Source organism: Chaetodon trifascialis, chromosome 20, assembly GCF_039877785.1.
Source record: "Chaetodon trifascialis isolate fChaTrf1 chromosome 20, fChaTrf1.hap1, whole genome shotgun sequence".
Taxonomy (NCBI): domain Eukaryota; kingdom Metazoa; phylum Chordata; class Actinopteri; order Chaetodontiformes; family Chaetodontidae; genus Chaetodon; species Chaetodon trifascialis.
The window spans coordinates 2,305,645-2,326,237 of NC_092075.1; the positions used below are offsets into that span (position 1 = coordinate 2,305,645).

At 44.9% G+C, this 20,593-nt stretch overlaps 2 protein-coding genes across 5 annotated transcripts; both read right to left on the bottom strand.

The window, feature by feature from the left end:
- Nucleotides 1-574: 574 nt before the first annotated feature.
- LOC139348761 (cyclin-dependent kinase 2-associated protein 1) lies at nucleotides 575-3,318 on the bottom strand. The gene is made up of 4 exons (XM_070989087.1): nucleotides 3,180-3,318; nucleotides 1,825-1,925; nucleotides 1,287-1,413; nucleotides 575-1,203 (listed from the first exon to the last, which is right to left on the bottom strand). The coding sequence occupies exons 1-4, from the start codon at nucleotides 3,244-3,246 to the stop codon at nucleotides 1,136-1,138; spliced, it is 363 nt and encodes a 120-aa protein (XP_070845188.1). The 5' UTR covers nucleotides 3,247-3,318; the 3' UTR covers nucleotides 575-1,135.
- Nucleotides 3,319-5,305: 1,987 nt separating this feature from the next.
- On the bottom strand, nucleotides 5,306-20,085 carry sbno1 (strawberry notch homolog 1 (Drosophila)). 4 transcript variants are annotated; one of them, XM_070988681.1, is made up of 33 exons: nucleotides 19,743-20,085; nucleotides 17,433-17,552; nucleotides 17,245-17,343; nucleotides 16,893-17,123; nucleotides 16,647-16,782; nucleotides 16,228-16,328; nucleotides 15,989-16,085; nucleotides 15,623-15,783; nucleotides 15,335-15,468; nucleotides 15,135-15,225; nucleotides 14,879-15,040; nucleotides 14,610-14,745; nucleotides 14,418-14,523; nucleotides 14,167-14,320; nucleotides 13,889-14,071; nucleotides 13,208-13,305; nucleotides 12,965-13,116; nucleotides 12,636-12,839; nucleotides 12,373-12,540; nucleotides 12,110-12,279; nucleotides 11,862-11,993; nucleotides 11,248-11,383; nucleotides 11,043-11,155; nucleotides 10,874-10,945; nucleotides 10,692-10,791; nucleotides 10,516-10,590; nucleotides 10,271-10,417; nucleotides 9,965-10,059; nucleotides 9,792-9,878; nucleotides 9,223-9,360; nucleotides 9,061-9,137; nucleotides 8,761-8,954; nucleotides 5,306-7,998 (listed from the first exon to the last, which is right to left on the bottom strand). In XM_070988681.1, exons 2-33 carry the CDS (start codon nucleotides 17,550-17,552, stop codon nucleotides 7,856-7,858), a joined length of 4,212 nt encoding a protein of 1,403 aa, XP_070844782.1. In that variant the 5' UTR covers nucleotides 19,743-20,085; the 3' UTR covers nucleotides 5,306-7,855. The 4 variants fall into 4 exon arrangements, with proteins under 4 accessions (XP_070844782.1, XP_070844783.1, XP_070844781.1 ...); XM_070988682.1 differs by having other exon boundaries at nucleotides 16,647-16,779; nucleotides 19,743-20,060; XM_070988680.1 differs by lacking the exon at nucleotides 19,743-20,085 and adding an exon at nucleotides 19,228-19,352 and having other exon boundaries at nucleotides 16,647-16,779.
- Between the last annotated feature and the right edge of the window lie 508 nt (nucleotides 20,086-20,593).

Genomic DNA, 20,593 nt, shown 5'->3' on the forward strand with positions numbered 1-20,593 from the left:
GAAGCATCATACTGCTCTGTGATCCTGTTTGTGTTTGTTTTCCTTGTTGATAATCACTCGTCTGAGTCGCTATTCTGTTTTTATTTAGCAAATCCTTAAAAAACAGCACTGGCCATCTCATGGAGTTATCATGTGTGATGCTGCAACAATTACTCTAATTTATTTGATTCATCAGTTAATTGTATGATCCATAGAAAGTCAGAAAATGAGTAAAATGTGGGCATCAAAAGCTGCCAGAGCATTTAGCGTCATCTAAAAATGTCATTTTGTCCGACAAATGAAGCTAAACACAAAGCTTTTCAGCATGTGGCCAGCAGGAGCCGGGCGTCGAGCCAACAACCCTGTGATTAGTGGACGACCCCAAAGATATCGCTGATCTCTACAAGCAGCTTTTGTGTAGTAAGTTGGTCACATGAATCATGTCTGCAGAGTCTGCAGAGCGAACAGAACAAACCGGCACTTTTCTCCACTTCTTGTTTTTACTATCAAGTAGTTTCTTTTCCTGCTTCGAGCGTTTGTGCAGACGTCAAAACTGGGCAACGAACTTCTAAAACTGCACTGAATCACAGCATGACACTATATTGAAAATACAATTTATTACACTGAGTAATAAATACATACAAAGATGCAAGTAACAGCATTTTCCTTTTTTTTTTTATACCAAAACCAACCTGAACACGAATGAACTGATGCATTTGGCACATCTCTGCCCCTCACTCACTCAGTCATAAGGGTCTGAAAAACAGACCAAATACTATCAAAAAGAAGAAGTCTTCTCTGTCTACCCCTGTACAAGCCATGCACTGTCTACAATTAACCCACGGGCCCCTCAGCATGCAGAAATCAATGTTTTAAATATGAAGTCGAAACTAAGATCCCAAAGTGGGGCATAAAAACACATGATGTCCCGTCAATTGAATCCAATAACCCACACATAATTTAAATGACCCTCCACGACCCTCAGGAGTCGTGAACTGTGTTAATCTTTTTTTTCTCTCTCTCTAGGAGCTCGCTTTTCCATCCTTTGTTCATTTACTTCCTCTTCTCAAAGGAAATGCCATGCAAGTTATTTATTTATGTTTTTCATGAGACACACGCTGTTAGATCTTCTTGCAGGGAGGAACGCCCATCGTAGCTAGGACCTCGCGTTTCTCTCCGTCTCGGCCAAGCACTCACGCACCAACCCTCTGGCGTGGATTATTCCTTTGAACAAATACAGTTTAGATTAACGAACACTGAAGCGCCCACAAACAGGCCACATGGTTTGCACAAAGGTTTGCAGTTACCTCTTTTCAGTCTCTCCATTGCACTCTTACTTCCAGCATACGTGGGCCTGATCTCCTTTCCAAGCTCTTCGATGATGGCCAGCAGCTCTGCATATTTGTTCTGAGGCACTTGGCTACCAGAGGAGCCCTGAGGTTCAGGCGAACAGAACAAGAAAAGCCAGATTAAACACAATTCACACCGTTTTTTCAGTATATGGAAATTCAGGGAACATTACAGTGAGAGAGGAGAAGAGAGCAGCCGTCAATCACTGATCAAAAATGAGAACGAAAACACAAATAAGGTCAAAATATTTCTGTGATAACAATCTAAGAGCAGACGCTTCTGTAATGTCTAATTTAATTAACGTAATGTGATCTGATTACTTTAATAATCCTAGTCATGTGGAGCACTACTCCGCAGTGCTGGAAGAAGAATTAAGATCCTTTACTTCATTAAAAGCAGCAGAACCACAATAAAAAAACTAATTACACTGCAGGTGAAAGTCCGTTTGTCAGCATTTAAACAGGAAGAAGCCAAATGAAACATCTGTGTTGTTACCTGTGAGAATCCCAGAGACGGGGGTCCATAGTCACTCAGAAGGGGCCTGTAGGACTGCAACGAGGCCACGTTAGCCGCTGAGGGGGACTGGAGGCTTCCAACTGTTCAGGAAACACGAGCCGGCATCAGACAAGACCGAAACAGCCACATCTACGACTGACGATGATTTTCAATTTTCAATTCATCTGACGGTCACTTTCTCTATTGTTAAGACTATAAAATGTCACAAAATAGTGAAAAATACATTCTCAGGACCCCAAGGTAACACCTTTAAACTGCTTGTAATCCACCTTGGTCTTGAATAAATTATGATTTTTAGCTTTTTTTAATCCTTTCAAGGCAAAAAACAAGGAACTAAAACAGGGAAATTATCAGATTGGATTTTTAAAAAACTGTGAAAATGCCCATTAAAGATGTCTCCTGTTGTTCAATCTGACCAAAAGCCTGAATCCCAAGGATATTTCATTTCACGTGACATAAAAACCGAGAGAAGCTGCAGACCTGAGCATGTGTTTCATTTTGACTTAAACTATTGATTGACAATCAAAACAGTTGCAGATTAATTTCCCGTCGATTGGCAAAAGAAATAATCGACCAACTGTTTGAGCTTTTAAGTTACAACACTTCAATATATCACATGGACCTGTGGTACAAGAGGAGAGGAAAAGGGAGAACTTAATCTATACAATGAAACATGCAGTATACTAATCAGCTAATCAATTAACTTTTGTTGTCGTTGTTGTTGTTGTTGGCCCCAAAATATGGCAGTACTAGAATCATCCTTGAGAAAGTTTCCGCTGTAGCTTAAGCAGCCGAAGCGCTTAAATTGGGCTGAAAATGAATGGAGTCTGGTGTGCGCTTCGCCCTCCGCTCCCGCCGCTGCCCTGCCGCTTCGCTCGGGTGTAATACTCGACCTCCACCGCCAGATGTCCTCGAAGTGTCGTAAAAAAAATCCGAGGCAGATCAATCAGCAGCTCCGACCGAGGAGCATCATGGAGGAAACGGAACAAGGCTGGCTCAAGAAGACACAAGTGATACATTTTTGTCACCGTGTAACGGCACCCACCCGGCGGGACCAGGACCCGGGACGCCGGCGAACCGCGTTTTAGGAACCGCCGCCTTCTCGTTTCACATCCAAACCGCGTTTCTCCGCCGCCTGATATCGCGGATGGCGCTCTTTTACATTAGTAATAATGGCGGATATGAATTAGCCTAGCTCCCAGGATCTGACCCTATATATATAACTGGACAAAAACTACAGACACGGTCTTTCTCCAGGTATTCTCCGAGACCCCGAATTTAACACTCGATTTAACGGACGGATACTTTGATTTCCCCCCGTTTTTTCTCCTTACCCTGGTTCCCAGAAGTTCCCGGAATGTGCTGATGGACATTGGGTTTATAAGACATTCCCAAAGACATTGTAAATTAAAGAAATAAAAATGACCCGAAATTCAGTGAAGCGTCTGTCTCTCACTTTTTGTTTACAACAGCGGCACCGGCAAATATGGCCGTCACTTTATATTGACACCCACTGTGCTTTCTAACACTGCTGCCATCCATTGCGGCTCATCAAGAAAACGCTTAAAACGGGATTTCCACCATAAATGAAACGGACTTCACGCACGGTTTCGCTCGGTTTAACGCACATTTGTCACGTTTAGTTCGCCCTCGTCGGAGAATCCACTTTATGACACTTTAGAGGAAAAAAAGTGATGAAAAAGCGGAAAAAAGGTCAAACGCTTTTACGCTTTTTTTACTTTTTCCCCTCAATTTTAAAGTGTCCCCTTTTATTTTAACGCCACATTTAAGGCGGAAAATGATGTTTGAAAGTGGGAAAAGCAGCCTGGTGCGATGTGAGGTGAAATAAATGAGCCGGGAGGGGTTAATTTAGTGAAAATGCTTTAGTTTGAGTTAAAGTGTGAAGGTTGTTGAAAGAGAAAAGAGGAACTGCGGGCGGCTCGTCGGTACCTGTCTTTGTCTGTGGGGGCGCATCCATCTGTGTCAGGCTGAGAGCTCCTCAGGAACAAAGACCGAGTCCATCCAGGCTCCTTCTGCAGGCGTGTGGCCCCTCTTCCACTCACATGGGATGAGCAGGGGCCCCCGCAGGCCCCCCGGCCACATAGTTGGAAGGTTTGGTCCAATCCTGGCCCCCGGTGTCATGACCCGGGACCCCTGCGATGAGGTGGGAAGGCCCCCCACAAAGGAGCAGATAACAGTGTGTGAACAGAGTCTGACTTTAACACGAGTTTGGTGGATGTAAAGACAAGTTTGAACACTTTTAATAAAAAAAAATAAAATAAAAATTAATTAGTTTAATTATAACATTAGCAAAGGAAAAAAAAACTAAGAAGTAATCAAATTATTTACGAAAGAAAAAGTTCAAATACAACAAAAAAAAACTTCTAACATTTTAATATTTAGCAGTATTTTTAATATGTTTGACACCCCCAACAACACAGAGAAGTAAACATCCAAGATACATGATGTACAACACATGAGCAGTGGAGGAAGTATTCAGATCCTTTACTGAAGTAAAAGTACTAACACTCTACTGCAGAGTCAAAACAGTAAAAGCATGTAAGTGTTATCAGTCAAATGTACTTTGAGTATGAAAGTCAAAGTACTCGTGTTGCAGTAAAGTGTTCCCTGTTTGCAGTAATGTTTCAGGACTCTTCATCCTTCAGTTTAGCACGAACACATCTGGAGATACGAGGTTTCCACTGGACGGGAAGCGGCTGAAAGCTGTCGTGTGTTGGCTGATGAATGAAATAACCCAGCTTCCAGCAGAACGCCACTGGTCCCAGCTTCTCCAGTGTGCTTTTTTATGTCATGTTCATGAAAAAATCAGCTGCTAGTGGAACAAAACACTTTAAAGACGTCACAGATTTTGGGAGAATTTGTCTTTCTACCAATTTTCAGATGTTTTATAGACCAAAGAATAAATTAATCAATAAAATAATGTGCAGATTAATTATTTGCAGCTCTATTTTGTCTCCATTTCATGGTTTTCATGATGTTAGCAGATTTTTTAAACTCCAAAATATCATCATGGCATCATGAACAGTTTCTGTGTCAGACGCAGCTTTGCTGAGAATACTTTTACTTGGAGTACTTTTACACTGCTGTCAGTACTTGTACTTCTTCTTGTGACCTGCTCGGGGCGTTTCCATGGAGAAATATGTATGTTGTCATTTCTTAATCTACTGTTCAACAGTACAAACACTGTATTTATTATCCATATGTACTTAATGTACTCATTCTACTGCATCAGTTACTTCAGGAGGTAAGATTTTACTCACAAAACACAGGTTTATAGAATTCGTACTTTCAGTGTACTTTGCTGATTAGACTTGCTCAGGATTGTACTTGTACATGAGTATTTATGCAGTTTTAAAGCATTTTCTAAGGATGCACAGCTTCATGTCTGTCAGTGGGATCATCGCAGGTGTCTGGTGGCAGGATGGGACAGAACACCAGGTAGAAGTATACCAAGCTTTATTGAGCATTGCACTCATTCATGTACAGGACATGTTGAATATTTGTACAGCTCTGTCAGTAGTGCAACTCGTGCAACGATAAAAGGAAAAAAAAAAAATCCTTCAAGTGTTTCGACTTCAGAGGAGCTGATCTGCTGCGACGCCGCACGGCGTCCGACAAACTTCCAGCGTCCCGAGAACACGACGCCTCCAACGACGAAAGAAAAACATGCTGTCGGCTTACGCAGCGTGGACATTCAAGTTAAAAGATGTGACTTCCAATGAGACAGCAGACCTTTCTGTCCAACGGCGGAGATGTTCTGCACGAAGAGTTTCAGCTCTGATCCTTTTACAAAGTGTACAAAATGCACATTGGTATGATACAAAGACTTCTTCCTATTTCACTGCTTTTTAAATGCATCGATCGAGGACAGAGGAGAAAACACGAAATAACGAGCTAATCCACAGGTTGAAGACGCGTCTGTCCCACAGGGCAGATCGAGTGTCGCCCAGCTGATCAGAAGCAACGTCCGTTTTAATTACAGCTCGTCTGGAGAAAGCAGAGGAATACGAGGCATGTTCGAAACACGCGCTGCCAACACGCGAGCTGTGAGTCCAGCCAACCACGGAGCAGCGTTACGGAGCGGAGGTACAGAAGGAGCATTCGAGTTATGGTCATGCATTTCAGATACTCTGTGAAACTCTAAAGATTTTCTTTGTTTTGTCTTTCAAAGAGGGTCTTTGTACGAGTTTAACCCCTGAGCAGAATTCCATTTAAAAAAGCCACAACATAAAAAACGTCTGAGCAGAGCGCGGCGCCGGAGACTGATCTGAAACCAGTGTGAAAATCAACAAGTGATGCTCGTCGTCACGGTCATGATTCCTTGGCTGCTTCGCTGTGATTACAGTTTGTGTCCTCTCCTTTGATTGACAGTCAGTCCAGCCAGTGTGTGAAGTGTTTACTCATGAATGCGACTGCTGGAGGTCGCTCACTCGTCACTGGACGCTGCTATGAAGTGACACTGAAGACAAAGTGAAACACAGTGGTAATAATCAAAAGCACGTCATCACAGGAGGGTCTGCGCTGTGTGTTATAAACCAGGTGCTGGACTGGAGACTTGGAGTCATGTGATGAACATCCTGCGCTGAAAGTTTGGTTTGTTGACAATCTGAACCTCAGATTTCTTTTTACAGCTTCAGTTTTTATCTTTGGGAATCATTTTCTTGCTCTCGTGAAGAAAAACCAGAGGACAGCTGACGGGAGGAAAATAAGCGGCTCTTTCGCCGGAGCTTTGGAAAAGGTGCCTGAACGCAGCGTCTCTTTGTGTCCAGACAAACGAACATTTGACAAACGGTTTCAGTTCAGGTTTGGATTGCTGCAACTGTTCTTCCTGTTCAAACCAACAAATAGACGAGTCCGGTCAATGTCAGGGATGGGGGTCCAAAACCCCCCAGTCCTCATTTGAGCCAGATCAAGAGGTTGTGTTGGTTACTGTCCTACTTAAGGTGAACACACAGAGGGAGTTTCATACTAAAGACAAACTTGATTTGTCGAACAGACCTTTGAATCCATTTTCAAATAACGGCTGTGGATTCGTCCACTGAAAGCACGTTAGGATCCCTTCAGGGCTGGGACGAGCAGGAAGAGCACAGCAAGAAAAACCTGTTCTGATGTTCAGAGGGACAAGAGGAACAAATCTGAAATTAAAGGACCCAAGAAACTGATCAATTTGAGACCCGAGTGCAAAACAAAGACGAGCCAAAAGCAAACCGGGCTGTGATGAGGAAGCTGGCGGATTCTGATATTTTGGGCTTTTTGTTTTGGGAGTGAATTCGAGCGCTGCAGAGAACCAGAAACTTAGCACGTCAGGTTTCCCGTATTTAACTGGACAAATATTCTGCATGTTCTCTGGGTTAGTGCTGAATGACGTCAGAGGAGCAGTAAACTGACAGTTTTCATCATATATTAATATCAGATTGTAGTTCAGCATTAAATGCCCACTTCAGTGAATCAAAGTCGCTCTCAGACTGTCAGAGACGGCGGTCTTCGTCTCGTCCACCTTTGGTCTGAATCAGAAGTCTTTGCTTCATACCAGGTCGTCCGGACTGACCGGCTTGAAGCGTGGAAAGCTCATCCACAGGCCGACGTGCCGTCCGGGTTTCAACTGTCTCCATCAATATATTCCAAATCTTTTCGCTCTGAATGTCAGAGGACAAAACATCACCCGTCAAACCTCTCAAGGTGAAAACAAGAGTCACTGGAGATTAAAAAAACAACAACAAAAAAACGAAACAAAAGAAAAACCCTGAAATCTTTTCTCTGTACAACCACTGCTTTACATCTGAGAATCATCACAGCTCGGTGCGACGCCTCTGACCCTCAAAGACATTTGGGTGGGGGTGGGGGTGTGAGGGTGCAGAACGGGGGGGGGGGGGGGGGGGCAGCGGTCCTGGAGCCTGCAGTGCAGAGAGAGACTGATGAGCCCAATTACTTCGAACTGGAAGGGGTGGAGGTGGGATCAACGCCCACGAAGCCGAGTGGTCCACCTGAACTATGTGTTGGGTGCGTGACTGAGACTTTGGGGGTGGAGCTGCTGCCGCTTCTGCTGCTCCTGCACAGCCAGCTGCTGGCACTGGTCCGACGTCGACAGCTTGTTAATCAGTGCAGACACGCAGTTCGCTGGAATGATCAGTCCTGTGGAGAAATGACGGGCTGAGAGTGAACCATGGGAGCACAGGTGTGGGCGGGCAGACAGACAGCGTTAAAGGAAAAGGCCTCGACGTTATGGGAAATATGCTGATTCACTTTGCTCAAAGAGACGGAGGAGAGGATCGATACCACTCTCATGTCTGTACGGTAAACATGAAGCTGGAAACTCAAAGTAATTACAGCTTCCAGCCAAGAAATGTTCCACAACATAAACCCACAACTTATTTTTACACTTCAGCTCTTGTCAGATTAATCAAGGACAGTTTAACGCCTAAAGCTCACTAATTAACAGGATATAATGTGTTGATTAGTGAGCTTAAGCTGAGAGTCTGGCTCTGTTTCCAGTCTTTAAACACACAGACGCGAGGGTGGGATCCATCTTCAGTTTTAATGCGTGCCGAGCCACTCGAGTTTGTGGAGAACTTCAGTTATTCACGCAGCCTCGTCAGGAAGGACGGTGGGACAAAGAAAGACGTCAAGAAGCGACTGGGGGAGAGGCGGGAAACCAAAGCTAACAGGAGAGGGAATGAGCCCAAAGCAAAAGAAGATCATCGTCATGAATGAAGCCAGAGGCGGCAGCGCTGGCTGGGCCACGTGTTTTGAACAGAAACAGGGAAGAAAATTTGGAAACCCAAAACTGAGCTTTAGAGTCAGATCGATCTTCTCGTCCAGCTCTCAGCAACAAAGCCATGAAAGCATATTTCCCATAACGTCAAAGGTTTCCTCTAAAGCAGCGCGTCAACATACCGACTATCCTCTGTCCATCCTCTGTCCGGAGGCGCACGATCTGAACCTTCACGTTGGTTCCACTGAGCGGCGTCAGCACTCCCTCCACCTCGTTCCACACGCTGAGCACCGAGCCGCACAGGACATAGTACGTCCTGCAGCGGAGACCCACTTCACACTGCAGGCCCACCGACGCCTTCTTACAGTTCCCCCGCCTGTGAGCGACAAACAGCCAGATTTAAAATCAACTAAAGGACAAGATGGAAGCAAACGCGCTTCAAGCTGGCTGGTCAGTGTTACCAGTGAGGCGAGTGCACGTACCAGTACGCATGAGAGCAGATCTGAGCAGATGACTTGTACTGGTCAGTCCAGTGCTGCTTGGCATCTTCTGATAAGACCTGACAGAGGAAACACAGCATGATTCCCCACGTAAACACTGACCGCTCCTCTCATGGCGACTTTATTAAAAAAACATCACGTTACCTTTTTAAACTTCTTCTTGATGTCCGCGTACGTCTCCAGTTTGAGCTGTCTGCCCGTGTTCGGCCGGTACACCAGGAAGAGCCTCTTCTTGGTGTTCACCTCTTTGACCAGTATGGCTGTTTTCTTATTGTTCCTCGTCTGAAAGTGAAACACACGTTTTGTTCATTACGTATGCGGATCTGTTTCCTCGTTGTGGACGGTTTTATTCAGCCTGTAAAAACAGTCGTATCACGTCTTCTGTGGCTCTGGAGGAGCTTTGTCAAGTTTGTTGGTTTGGTTTGTTGATCGACTGCAGCAATATTTCAGATCACTGGCTCCCACTGACCATCGCCTATCCTTTATAAACATGCCCTCCATAATAATAATAATAATAATAATAATGAAAATAATAAATGGGCTTCCTGGATGTTGCAGGATGACTTTTGTTCCAATCCAATGTAAATTCTGCTTCTGTCAAAAGGTGCAGATGAGTCTTAAGTCTGTATTTAAGAAAGTCATTTCAGCCTGTGCATAGCTGCTTCTTTTTTTTTTTCTTTTCAAAGTAAAATAAGCCCTCGACCTTCCCACACCTGTACATAGAAGCCATCGTCTGGTCCGTTCTGTTCTGCCCATGCATGCGTCGCCTCCTCCCAGGACATTCCTCTCTCCACACTCACCTGTGAAAAGACACATGGTCAGGTAATGTTGCTGTGACCTGACCGGTTGAGGGGGCAACATGGCGTGTAAATATATATGAACGTACTGTGAAGAGCTCCACATGTCCTGACGTGGTGTAGCCCGGTGTTAGGAACTTCCTGCAGTCCACCTTCTTCACCTTCTCATCACCAGAGCCCAGATCTGACGGAGGACAGGAGGGAAAGACCTTTACTAACATGTGACACCTTTCAGATCCAGTGAGGCCCTCCGAGGCAGACAGACCATAATGACTCCACTGACTCCTCATAGAGGAATGTGCTTCGAATAATTTAGCACAGTAAACAAAGGCCTTCTGTCCCAGCTTAGCTGTGAAAGTGGCTGAATGATAAAACGAAGAATAAGGACGTCTTACCGAGAATGCCCATGTCATATCTGCCGTTCTTCTTGGCTTCCTGGATAACAGCGCCCAGCGTGTCAGAAAAGTACTGGAACAAGGCGTTCTGCTGCTGGACCGCCATGCCCAGAATACGGTTCAGGAACTTCCCGATGTTGTTGTAGTCTGTGGCGGTGACAGAGTGTACAACAGCAGATTTAAGTTAATGTTTCCACAAAGCAAAAACAGCTGCCATGTCAATCCCTGCAATAACTGAAAATGACCTTTGTCCAGCGACAGCGTGCCAGATCTGTCCTCCACATTTATCAGGCCCACGCCTATTAATCCACCCTGAATATCTACAGAAGAAGAAGAAAAACACCATTATTAGAGCCACAGATGAGAAGCGTTGATAAAAAAAAATACAGAGATCAATAAGGTAACGTGGTATGAGTCACACCTTTGAAGAAATCTCCTTTAAAGTCAGAGGGTGGAGACACTAACGGAGTGTCGAGCTTTACGATCGACTTCATCACAATTTCCAGAGCGTTTCTGCCGTACTGTCGCAAAGAAAGACGAGTGAGTCTCGGGCAAGTAAAGAAAACTGAAAGGACGTCTGAGACAAATTCCTGTTGCGCTTACTTTGTTGTCAAAGTTAAACCTGCTGAGATCTCGAGTTTCTGTTGCTCTTCTGTCTCCGTGGGTGAGAGCGCCCTGTAAGCACAAAGATTTAACGTTAACGGTTCATATGTGAACTTCCTTCAAACACCCCTTCACAATAAAAATGAATACACGTTCAGGTAGTTCATACCAGGCTTTCTAGCCTTTTGGCAACGATGGATGCAAATCTCTGCTCTCCTGCAAGCTCCGATATGAGGAAGACATACTCTGGAGCTGTGACCTGGTTTGACCTGTGAGTTCTCCCTGTGACAAAACCAACGAGAGCCGGCGGTTATTTCACGTGTTGTCCTTTCGAATCCATTCAGTGGAGGAACCAGGTGTGGCTGTCTACTGACCGAACTGCTGTATAGCTCTGTCTGCACTCCACGGCAGCTCCAGCGTCATGTGGACTCTCCGCCGCTGGTTCTTCACTCGCCGATCGGCCTGCAGGGAGATACCTGAGCTGGCAGCCTCTGAGATGATGGCAATGTTCTGGTTGGAGAGAAAGACGGTGAAGATTACGTTTCACATATGAAAGCGGAGTTATCTGCTGTTTGATGAAAGTCTGTCAGCCTCATCCAAAAGGCTGTGAACTCACAAGGAAGTGATCTGTGGACGATATATGCCACATACACGTTTCCCCGATTTATCAGGAAGTGAAAAGGAGACAAACAGATGTTGAACTTGCGTCCTACTCGTGTATTTTGGCAGTTCCACATTAGAGTGAATAAAAGTGACCACAGAGTAACTACATCCCCGTAATATTACAGTAGAAGATCCCTCTTTTCATCCTACTCGTCAAAACATGAGATGAAGCCGCCGTCAGGCCCAGAGAAATGCAGCACAGCTCCCCATGTGGATCCATGATAACCTCACCCAAACCCCCCAATGAATCAGTGACCTGTCAGCATCTTTAGTTTCCTTTGTTCAGACCGACTGTGCTGAACTATGGAGGTGAAGGCAGCTTTACCTTCTCTCCGTCCATGAACCTCTGCTTCTCTGTGAGATTGAGGATTTCCACCGGGACGTCGAGCTCAGAGCGCGACTCGTAGGTGATGCTGCCGTCGTCGTTGCTGACCACGCGACCTTTCCGGCCAGTCATCTGAAGCCAGACAGAGGAGGACAGAGTTAAGACACAAACCGAACACTGAGCCAGCTCTTAAAAACAGAAACTACGACTACAAAACAAAAATCCCTTGAGGCCACACTGACACGTACCTCAGCTACATTGTCGGGTCCTCCCAGTTCGTCGATGAGCTCGTCCAGGGTGTTGGGAGGCAGCTCCTCAGCCAGCTCCTCCAGGTCGTCCAGCAGATCTCTCTTCATTTTCTGGGCGTGTTCCACCGCGTCGTGACTTGTCACGCAGCTGTCCTGACTCTCTGTCTTGACTTATGAACGAGTAAAAACAAGACGTTTGTTAACCCTCAAAAGGCTGAATCAGAGAGCTGTAACTCTGCTTTGCCGCGTGGGAGCTGGCTTACCTGGGGCAGGTGTGCTGGATGGGTTAACAGAGGCAGTGAAAGCAGGCCTGGTAGAGCCAAGCCCTGAGGCTAACAAGGCACTTTGAATGGAGTCTGGATCGATGCTCTTCCTTCTCTTTTTCTTCTTCTCTTTTCCTTTCTTTGGTTCCTTTCTGATTAGCCACGGGTCTAAGGCAAAGGAAGACAGAAAATGTTTGCTGTCAGTACTGAATTGGATAGAAATGGTCTTAAATCAGCTCCCGCGCCCGCCTCAGAAGTCTCACCATCTTCCTCGTCATCATCAGACTCATCTCGGAATGGGTTGAAATCATCGTCTTCATCTGCCGAGCTGACAGACTTGAAGCTGTCGTCGCTGTCTTTGCCGGACTCTCTGTCCGACTCCTCTGACTGGCTCTCCTCTGAGCTGGTGCCTGACAAACCCCCGTGCTTGCGAGGCTTCTTCTTCTGCTGCTTTTTGACCTCTGAACCTACAGAGATGATCAGACAGAAAAAAGTTTGAACAGCACATAATTCTGAGACGTAAGGCATTTTTCCGACAAAGACATCTGGCGGCTGTCACGGCTCTCCAGCGTCAGCCTAAAAGTCTCGTTACCTTTCCTCTTCTTGCCCTTCTGTTCTGGCTGCGCTGCAGTCTCACTGGGAGACGGCGTCTTCTTGGCTGAGAGGTCAATTCCTAACAGGCTGTAAAGCTTCTGTCTGTCAGGAGCTGGAAAGTGCTTCTCAATCAGGGACTGCAGCACACCTCTGCAACAAACACATGCTGTTACAGCGACACACAGACACACATTATCCTGTTTCAACTACGTGAGAGAAATCATCTTCAGTCAGTCCGTACTTTGCAGTTGACACAAAGTCGTTGAGCTCTCCCCCTCCTTCCTCCAGCGCCTCGAGCGTCCTTGCCTCTCCAGTGGACTGAAGACCGATGACCACACACTGCGGAGCAAACAGCCTGTCAGTGTTTTATGCACCGAGGATTCAACTGAGCAGCTTCTGGCTGTAGGTGTGTGACATTAGAGCAGGCGGCTCAACGTGAGCAGAGTCAGGAAAGCATTGAGCTTTTTACCAGTAAAGCGTTAATCTCGTTTTGATCTGAGTATCTTTGGTTCATTCAGACAACAAAGAGCTCCTGTGCTCTTTTTAAAATTCAGGATTTTAACATGAAGTTTCCTCATCGTGATACCTTCACTGTTTTTTCTAATCCAAGCGGTCGAATAAATGAGTGGCATGACGTGTGTTTGATGCCTCTGACTGTCGTCTTCTTTCAATAGTTTCGAGCAGCAGACTGCAGAAATGTTTTGACAGCACGGGCGCAGTGTTTCTGGCAGAGCTGAGAGTTAATAAATCTATTTGTTGGGTCTCCACGAAGAAGCTTTTCATATCACCAAATTTCACTCCCGTCTCTCACACATCTATGTGCTGCCCCCCCCCCCCTTTGCTGTTGTGTATTACAGAGTAAGCCTGTTGACGCTAAGACAGCAGAATTCATCCTACAGTTGTCTGTAAAGCGGAGCCTCACCTTCCCATTCTGGACCTCCTCTCTGGCCAGCTGGACCACTCTGCGGACTTTGGAGGCGATGCAGAGGTATTTGAAGAACCTCTGGTGAGCGGACCAGAACTGGCCCCACATGGACTTCTTCATGCGCTGCTCTGCGTCCATGAGGTTTGCAGCCTGCTGGAACTTCTCCCGTGCACTCACCCACTGTTAGGAGCAGCATATTTATTTATTAACTGCAAATGAAAGAATCTCAACGTGCTTCAAAAAGCGTTTCAATAAGCTCATTTTCATGTGCTTACCAGCCTCACTGACTTGTTGTACATGGATATGTATTTCTGAGTCAGGGGAACCTCCTCGATCTTGAAAGTCACACCTGTGAAACTCAACTGTCTTGCGATGTACATCCCCCGAAGCTTCATGTCCATAGCTACTATCTCCATGGCACCTACACCTCTGAAATTGAGGCAGGGGAAAAAAAAACATGTTGGGACCGACAGATCATGTTTTTCTTTTATGAACATTTGCATCACCTCTAAAAAGAAAAGCTTACCTGCGCTCGACAGCTTGGATAAAGTTGCCAAACTCTTTGAAGGGTGTTTTGTGCCCCCAGATGCCCAGTCGATTCATGTAGGCCATGTTTCGTGGTTCAGAGGCGCCTACATTAAAAAAAAAGACATTTTTCAGCACCTCCACCTGAGCTCAGACCGCCGACCTGTTCAAACCAAACCTGAGGCCTGCTAACCTGTAGCGCTTGCGTACACGACCCGAGCCTTGGGGAGTTTGTTCTGCAGCTCCAGCACTGCGAGCCCAGTCTTTGTAGGTTTGGATGATCCAATTGGACACACGTTTTTGGCTTTGTGACACTCGTCATAGACAATCTGAAGACAGCTGGTTAAGGACAGTCGTCACATTTCTAAAAAGAAGAAGACGGTCTGAAGCAATCTTGTTTAAAGCAGCCATTATTTCCTGTGAGCATTTATCCGACCAACTGACGGCCGTTTGAAAGGATACGACTCCGTCAAAGTCCTCCCCACACCAGTGGAGAAGCTGCTGAAATCTGGTCTTGTACTTCCCTCCTGATTGGCTCTCTCCTATCAAGGAAGAGTAGGTGGCGAATATCACACCTTTCTTCACACTCCCATTGTGTTTTGAGGAGATTTTGCCATATTTGAACTGAAAATATAAAAGTGGAATTGAGTCACACTTTGACATTATGAAGCCAGTGGACACTTCTTACTGTTTTCATCTACGTGTCAAAGTATTTTACCTTGTTCAGTGAGTGAACCTGGATGTTTTTGGCTCCTATGTCCCTTAGGTCTCGTTCAGCGTCATACTTCAAGTCATTTGAGACACTAAACCTGGAAAAAGAGGAGAATAATATGTTAGAAGATGTAATACATTTATTTTATAGGTAACAGTTAGTAATTCCTTGCGTTAAATACAATGCAAGGCATTCTGGGTATTTACCAAAGTGATCTCTTCCTGCCTAAAAGGTAATTCTCATAGATGATGCCTGCAATGGTCCGGCCTTTCCCCACACCAGCTCCATCACCAATCAGATAGGCAGCTCGATCACCGCTGGGGAGGAATGTCTCGTGTTGCTGTGGTACATCGGGACAGGAAACGTACAATTAAAACCAAAAGACACGTCACGTCTTCCTGCTGTGAGAGTCTCATTGGAAAAAGTACTTTAGTTTAAGTCAGTTCAGTAGTTTTAACTCAACATGAGTGCAGTGTCGTGCAGGACATCTGTACCTGGGCTGCGTATGTGATGGCCTCCAGCTGCAGAGCAGACAGGCAGCCTTCGTCGATGATCTCTTCTGGGATGGACAGTCTGTACCACACGTCTGGGGGATTAACGCTGGACAGGGAACTGGTCTCCACCACAGGATCAGGGTGCCGCATGCCAACCTTTACTGCATTGACAAACCGACTGCTCAGTGATAGAGCGATTGACAACAGCGGGCTGTACTTTGATTATAGTGAGCGCCATCGATCACAGGCGACAGCGTGCTCGTGTTAACGCTCAGTGAATAAATGTAGGCCTCACAGACGAGCATGGCTCCACTTCACTTAGTCTTCTCTACTATAATACTGACTAACGCCACCAGCCATACTTACATTTCATTGGCATGTACTCTGCATATGTTTCTGCATGACCCAGCTCATCTTCCTCTTCCTCCTCAGGCTCATCTTCCTCCTTCATCCCTGGAGGTTTCTGTCGACATATCGACATCACGAGTTCTCACAATGTTCTTCTGCCTTTAAGTGTCTCCTGAATCTAACCAGGAAAGTTAACTTGCCAATGGTGGCTTTAAAACGCCACCATGTTTCTCAGCATTCAGCATTATAACACTCACCAGAGAGTGTGAGAAGTTCTGTGTTTTAATGTTGTCGTTAATCCAGATCCTGGCAGCATCTTTACCCAATATTTCCTTTTTGAGTCCATTGTTCATTTCTCCTAAAAACACCAACAGAGGCCCGAGGTGTTAGTGAACAGTGCAAGTTTCTCAAACGATGACAAATGTTGGTCTCAGAGAAGTCTGAGGGAAGAGCCAAATCATTTCACCAAATGTCAAACTGCATTTTAGAGCTGCAGCGTTCAGTCTGATAATCAAGTAACCAATCCACAGAATATTAATCAGAAACCATGACGATAATCAAATAATCGTTTAGATAATCTTTAAGCAAAACCCCAAACATCACCTTGTTTGAGATGGGGACACTCACATAATAACTACATATTTAAAAATTACATCCAGCATTAAATAATAAACACCTGTGGCTGTTGCCGTTGCTACTGGTGTAGTAATGTCAGGTGGGGGCTTGAGCTTCATGAGCTCCATCAGACTGTTGCCCTTTAGACCGGTGCTCCTCACATTGCCAGTCCTGAGGAGGTCTTTCAACTGAATCTGCTTTGGGAAAACAAAAAAAAGTATGATGAGCATAACCAAAAGAAATGCTTTTCTGCTTTTCTCTCGGAAGAATTTCTAGATTTTGATTGCGAGCGGTTCCTCAAATGTACCTGATCTCTGTTTGAAGGCACGACTGTGGGCGATGAAGGTGGAATAGTACTTGTGGAGGAGGGCGTTGAAGAACCTCGCAGGGCTGAATTAGCAACATGGACCACCTTGGTGACAGTTATGGTGTGTTTGATATTGTTTGTGGCGGACTGTTTGGTCGCAACAGCTCCGAGTGACGGCAACTGATTCAGCTGATTTAAGACAAACGTGGTGGTTGATGGCTGAGGTTTGTGCTGGTGGAGACATTGGGCAGAGAGAAAAGTGGATTTTAACGCAGACGCAATACACGACGTCAACAGTAACATGACACTGTGTCTTCAATCACTGAGGTAATTTAATATTCTATAACCTCACCCTGATAGTAACTACAGGGACTGGAGCTGGAGGCTCAGCTCGAACAGCGTCCACAGACTCCGTCCCCACACCAACATCCAGGGCACTGATGGAGATAGACTGGAAGAGGAGCAGAGATCAAATCATTAACATGTAATTATGAGAATACGAATAAATCACTTTAGAACAAAAACTGAACGTCATCTTACTTGCTGGGTTGTAGAGGGCTGTGCAACATCCTGAGAATCAACATCAAATAGGCCGATATCATTTGGGCAAATGCCACTCTCACTCAGGGCAGCGAGAAGTAAATCCTGTCCAGGATCCATCTGCAACACAAATGCATCCGTCTTTCCGTTAAATGTCTTTGATTTACAGTGGCGACAGCCTCCGCTCAAGAAGAAAAACAATGACAGAAATACAAGAAAAATGTTTAGAGATGAAACAATTAGTGGATTAATTGTTAAGTACATCAACAGAAAACAAAATTTGCATCAATTCTGATTGCAAATTAAATGTTTATGTTGTATTTCAAGCAGAAACATCAAGATTTTAGGGGCTCCATTCACTTGATGTGAATATTTCCAGCTTTAGTTTACTGTATATGACACTCAAAACAACTGTAAAATAAGGACATGTGCAGACATTTTATCTGGCTATTGGAAACTAGTGTAAAAAACTTCACACAGACATGACTCAATAATAAATTTAACTAGAGCTACACATCGAGAAAGATTTACAATCTCATGCCAATTTCACCAACTCTTCACAACATAATGCAAGGGTTCAAGGTTTAACTCTGAGATTGCAGCACATCACCTGCCTGTTGCTAAATAAAGATCCGTGTTGTCAAGTGTGATCTCTGAATATGGCTAAAAAGACTCATCTCTGCACGAGCTACTGGATGAACTAAACGTGGCTAACAAATACATAAATAATAACAGGATCAAATTGGTTAAACCTTACTTTCAGTGCATGCTTACAGAGGACAACCGACACAGTAATGTGCCCATAAAAACATGCACGAGCCAAAAATCACAGCTCGAGCCCACATGCAAGCTATAGCACACGTGTGGTGTCAAACACGGAATGAGATGGAAAATTTAAAACCCGGCTTTCAACTGTAAAATAAATCTGCAACACATTTCTGTATCCCAATATGACCAAAAAAAACCCCAAAAACTTTAACACAAACGTAGAGCCATTTCAGTCTCATGTAAGCAAAATATTAAAGCTATTTAAAACGTTCACCTCGCCGCATCTCCTCCCACAGCACGCCGAAAAAGTGAAAATGAAAGACTAAAATGTCTAAAATGTAACGCAGACTCTGGAGAAGATAACTGAGTCCAAATCAAGAGTAACGACCGAAGAACGAGTTATTCATTTCTCTCGGCAGCGTCTACACCCCTGATCTGCTCCGAGACTCGCTCCAAAGTGACCCAAAACAAGACACGTGTTTGCAATGCCCTACTTTGGTATGTCCAACTTCCTGGTCCCTGTGACTCAACGTAGCTTCCCCAGACTCCTAGTTAGCTCAGCTAGTTAATAATTGTTTGTACAGACTAAACATGCCACGAATGATAGGACCAAACACTTGCGCTGATACGTTTCAGTGAGTATCAAAGCTAAGCTGCACAAGCTAACGTTGACTGGCACACTGTCATATCAGCTAAACTGGCCTGGTTGGACCAGGGTGACACAGCTTAGCTCTGCTAGCTCGTTTACTCACCGAAAGCTAACGTAACGTTACTGAGCTCAAAGACACTTTCACATTGATGTCAGTGACACGACAGTTAAGTCCCACGTACAAACTCTCAGAGGCTACCGAACTTCACTGACGTTAATGCCAAACACCGTGCAGCTATGAAATCCAGACAGAAATCTCACTGCCGTTAAATGTTTTTAACGGTAACCACGGAGACTTGTGCTCACAAATGTCAGCAGCGGTTAACGTTAACGCCGTTGTACCTCGCTTGTGTTACGGCTGTGCATTTCTGAACTGACCTCTGCTTGCTTTCTTCTAACTTTGCCTCCCACTGAGTTTAACGTTGGAGAACATTTTGTGACCATTAACGTTAAAACGCAACGAGTTTTTAGCTAACGTTAGCTTCTTACGTTGGAGCCAGTTGATCTTGATAACGAGTTCTGGAAAATGTCGTAGCAAGCTTACACAGCAGTAAGATTGAGTTTACAAAACACAACCTTAATCCTAGGTGTCACATGTGTCCTTCCCAACCTAATCCACAGCAGCTGGGCACGCTAGCTGGGTTAGCTAAGTACCCCCTCGCATTGTTGTGATGTTGTTGACGGGGCTCTCGTGCACTGTGTCATTGCTGTCGATAGCTAACATTAGCAACGAGGAGCGTTAAACGAAAACGAGCTAGCGGTGCCGCTGCCACAGCCTCAAATCGAATAAAACAATTTAACATTTCCGTCAAGTATAACCACGTTAAGTTTGTGTCTTTAATGACATGGACTTTCGTGTTAAACGAACAGTTCCCAGGCTGAAATTAACTTACTTGACAGTTCAACGGCCGCTCCGGCTCGCACTCCGCGGCGCTCAGTAGTTCTGGGTTTGTTGTCCTCTTCGCTCCGCCGCGCTCACGCCATCTTTTATCAAACGCTCAGCCGCATGCTGGTCACGTGACATGCAGGCCGACAGCGGGCGTTTTCGCGGCCAAACTCCTCGACCAGCCTCGATAAAAACGAGTCTTCGAGCAGCTGCAGGGCGTCCCTCGACGACAATAAACCGATAAAAGCGAGAAATTTTGCATTTCTAAAACGTTAGCACAAACGACAAACATAGCAGAGTCAGCGAGCTAATACGACATCACGTGACCCCGCACAGCCTCGGTAGGAAGTGACGATGGGAAAATTTCTTCTTCGTTGTCCTCTTCCTTTTTTCTTCTTCTGCTTCTGCCTTTCTGCTTCTTTCATACGTAACTGTTTTATGAATGTACCTCCCCATAAAAACAATGACATAAGTTTTGATGCACTTTAGTATTACATCTGATCTTTATTATAGGTGTTAAACCAGGAGACAAAAAAATCGCCGTTATCTTAAATGGATTTTTTTAACCAACAGAATATTATCATAATTATCTCTAAATAAATGTTCCACACTAATACCAAGAGGTGAAGAAAATATGAAAACAATATACTGTCTCATCAAAGTGTGCTATGCTAAAGCCGCAGAGGAGAGCTTTAAAATCCTGTTTGTATCTTGTAATGTTGATTTCTTAAAAGATTCCCTTAAAATAATAACGTGAGGAAGACACTGTTTAGACTGTAGAACATTTGATTTCCAGCGTGAATTAGTGCATGAATTCTGTTTTTTGTTTCAGAGTCAGCATCAGTCTCAGGGTATAAT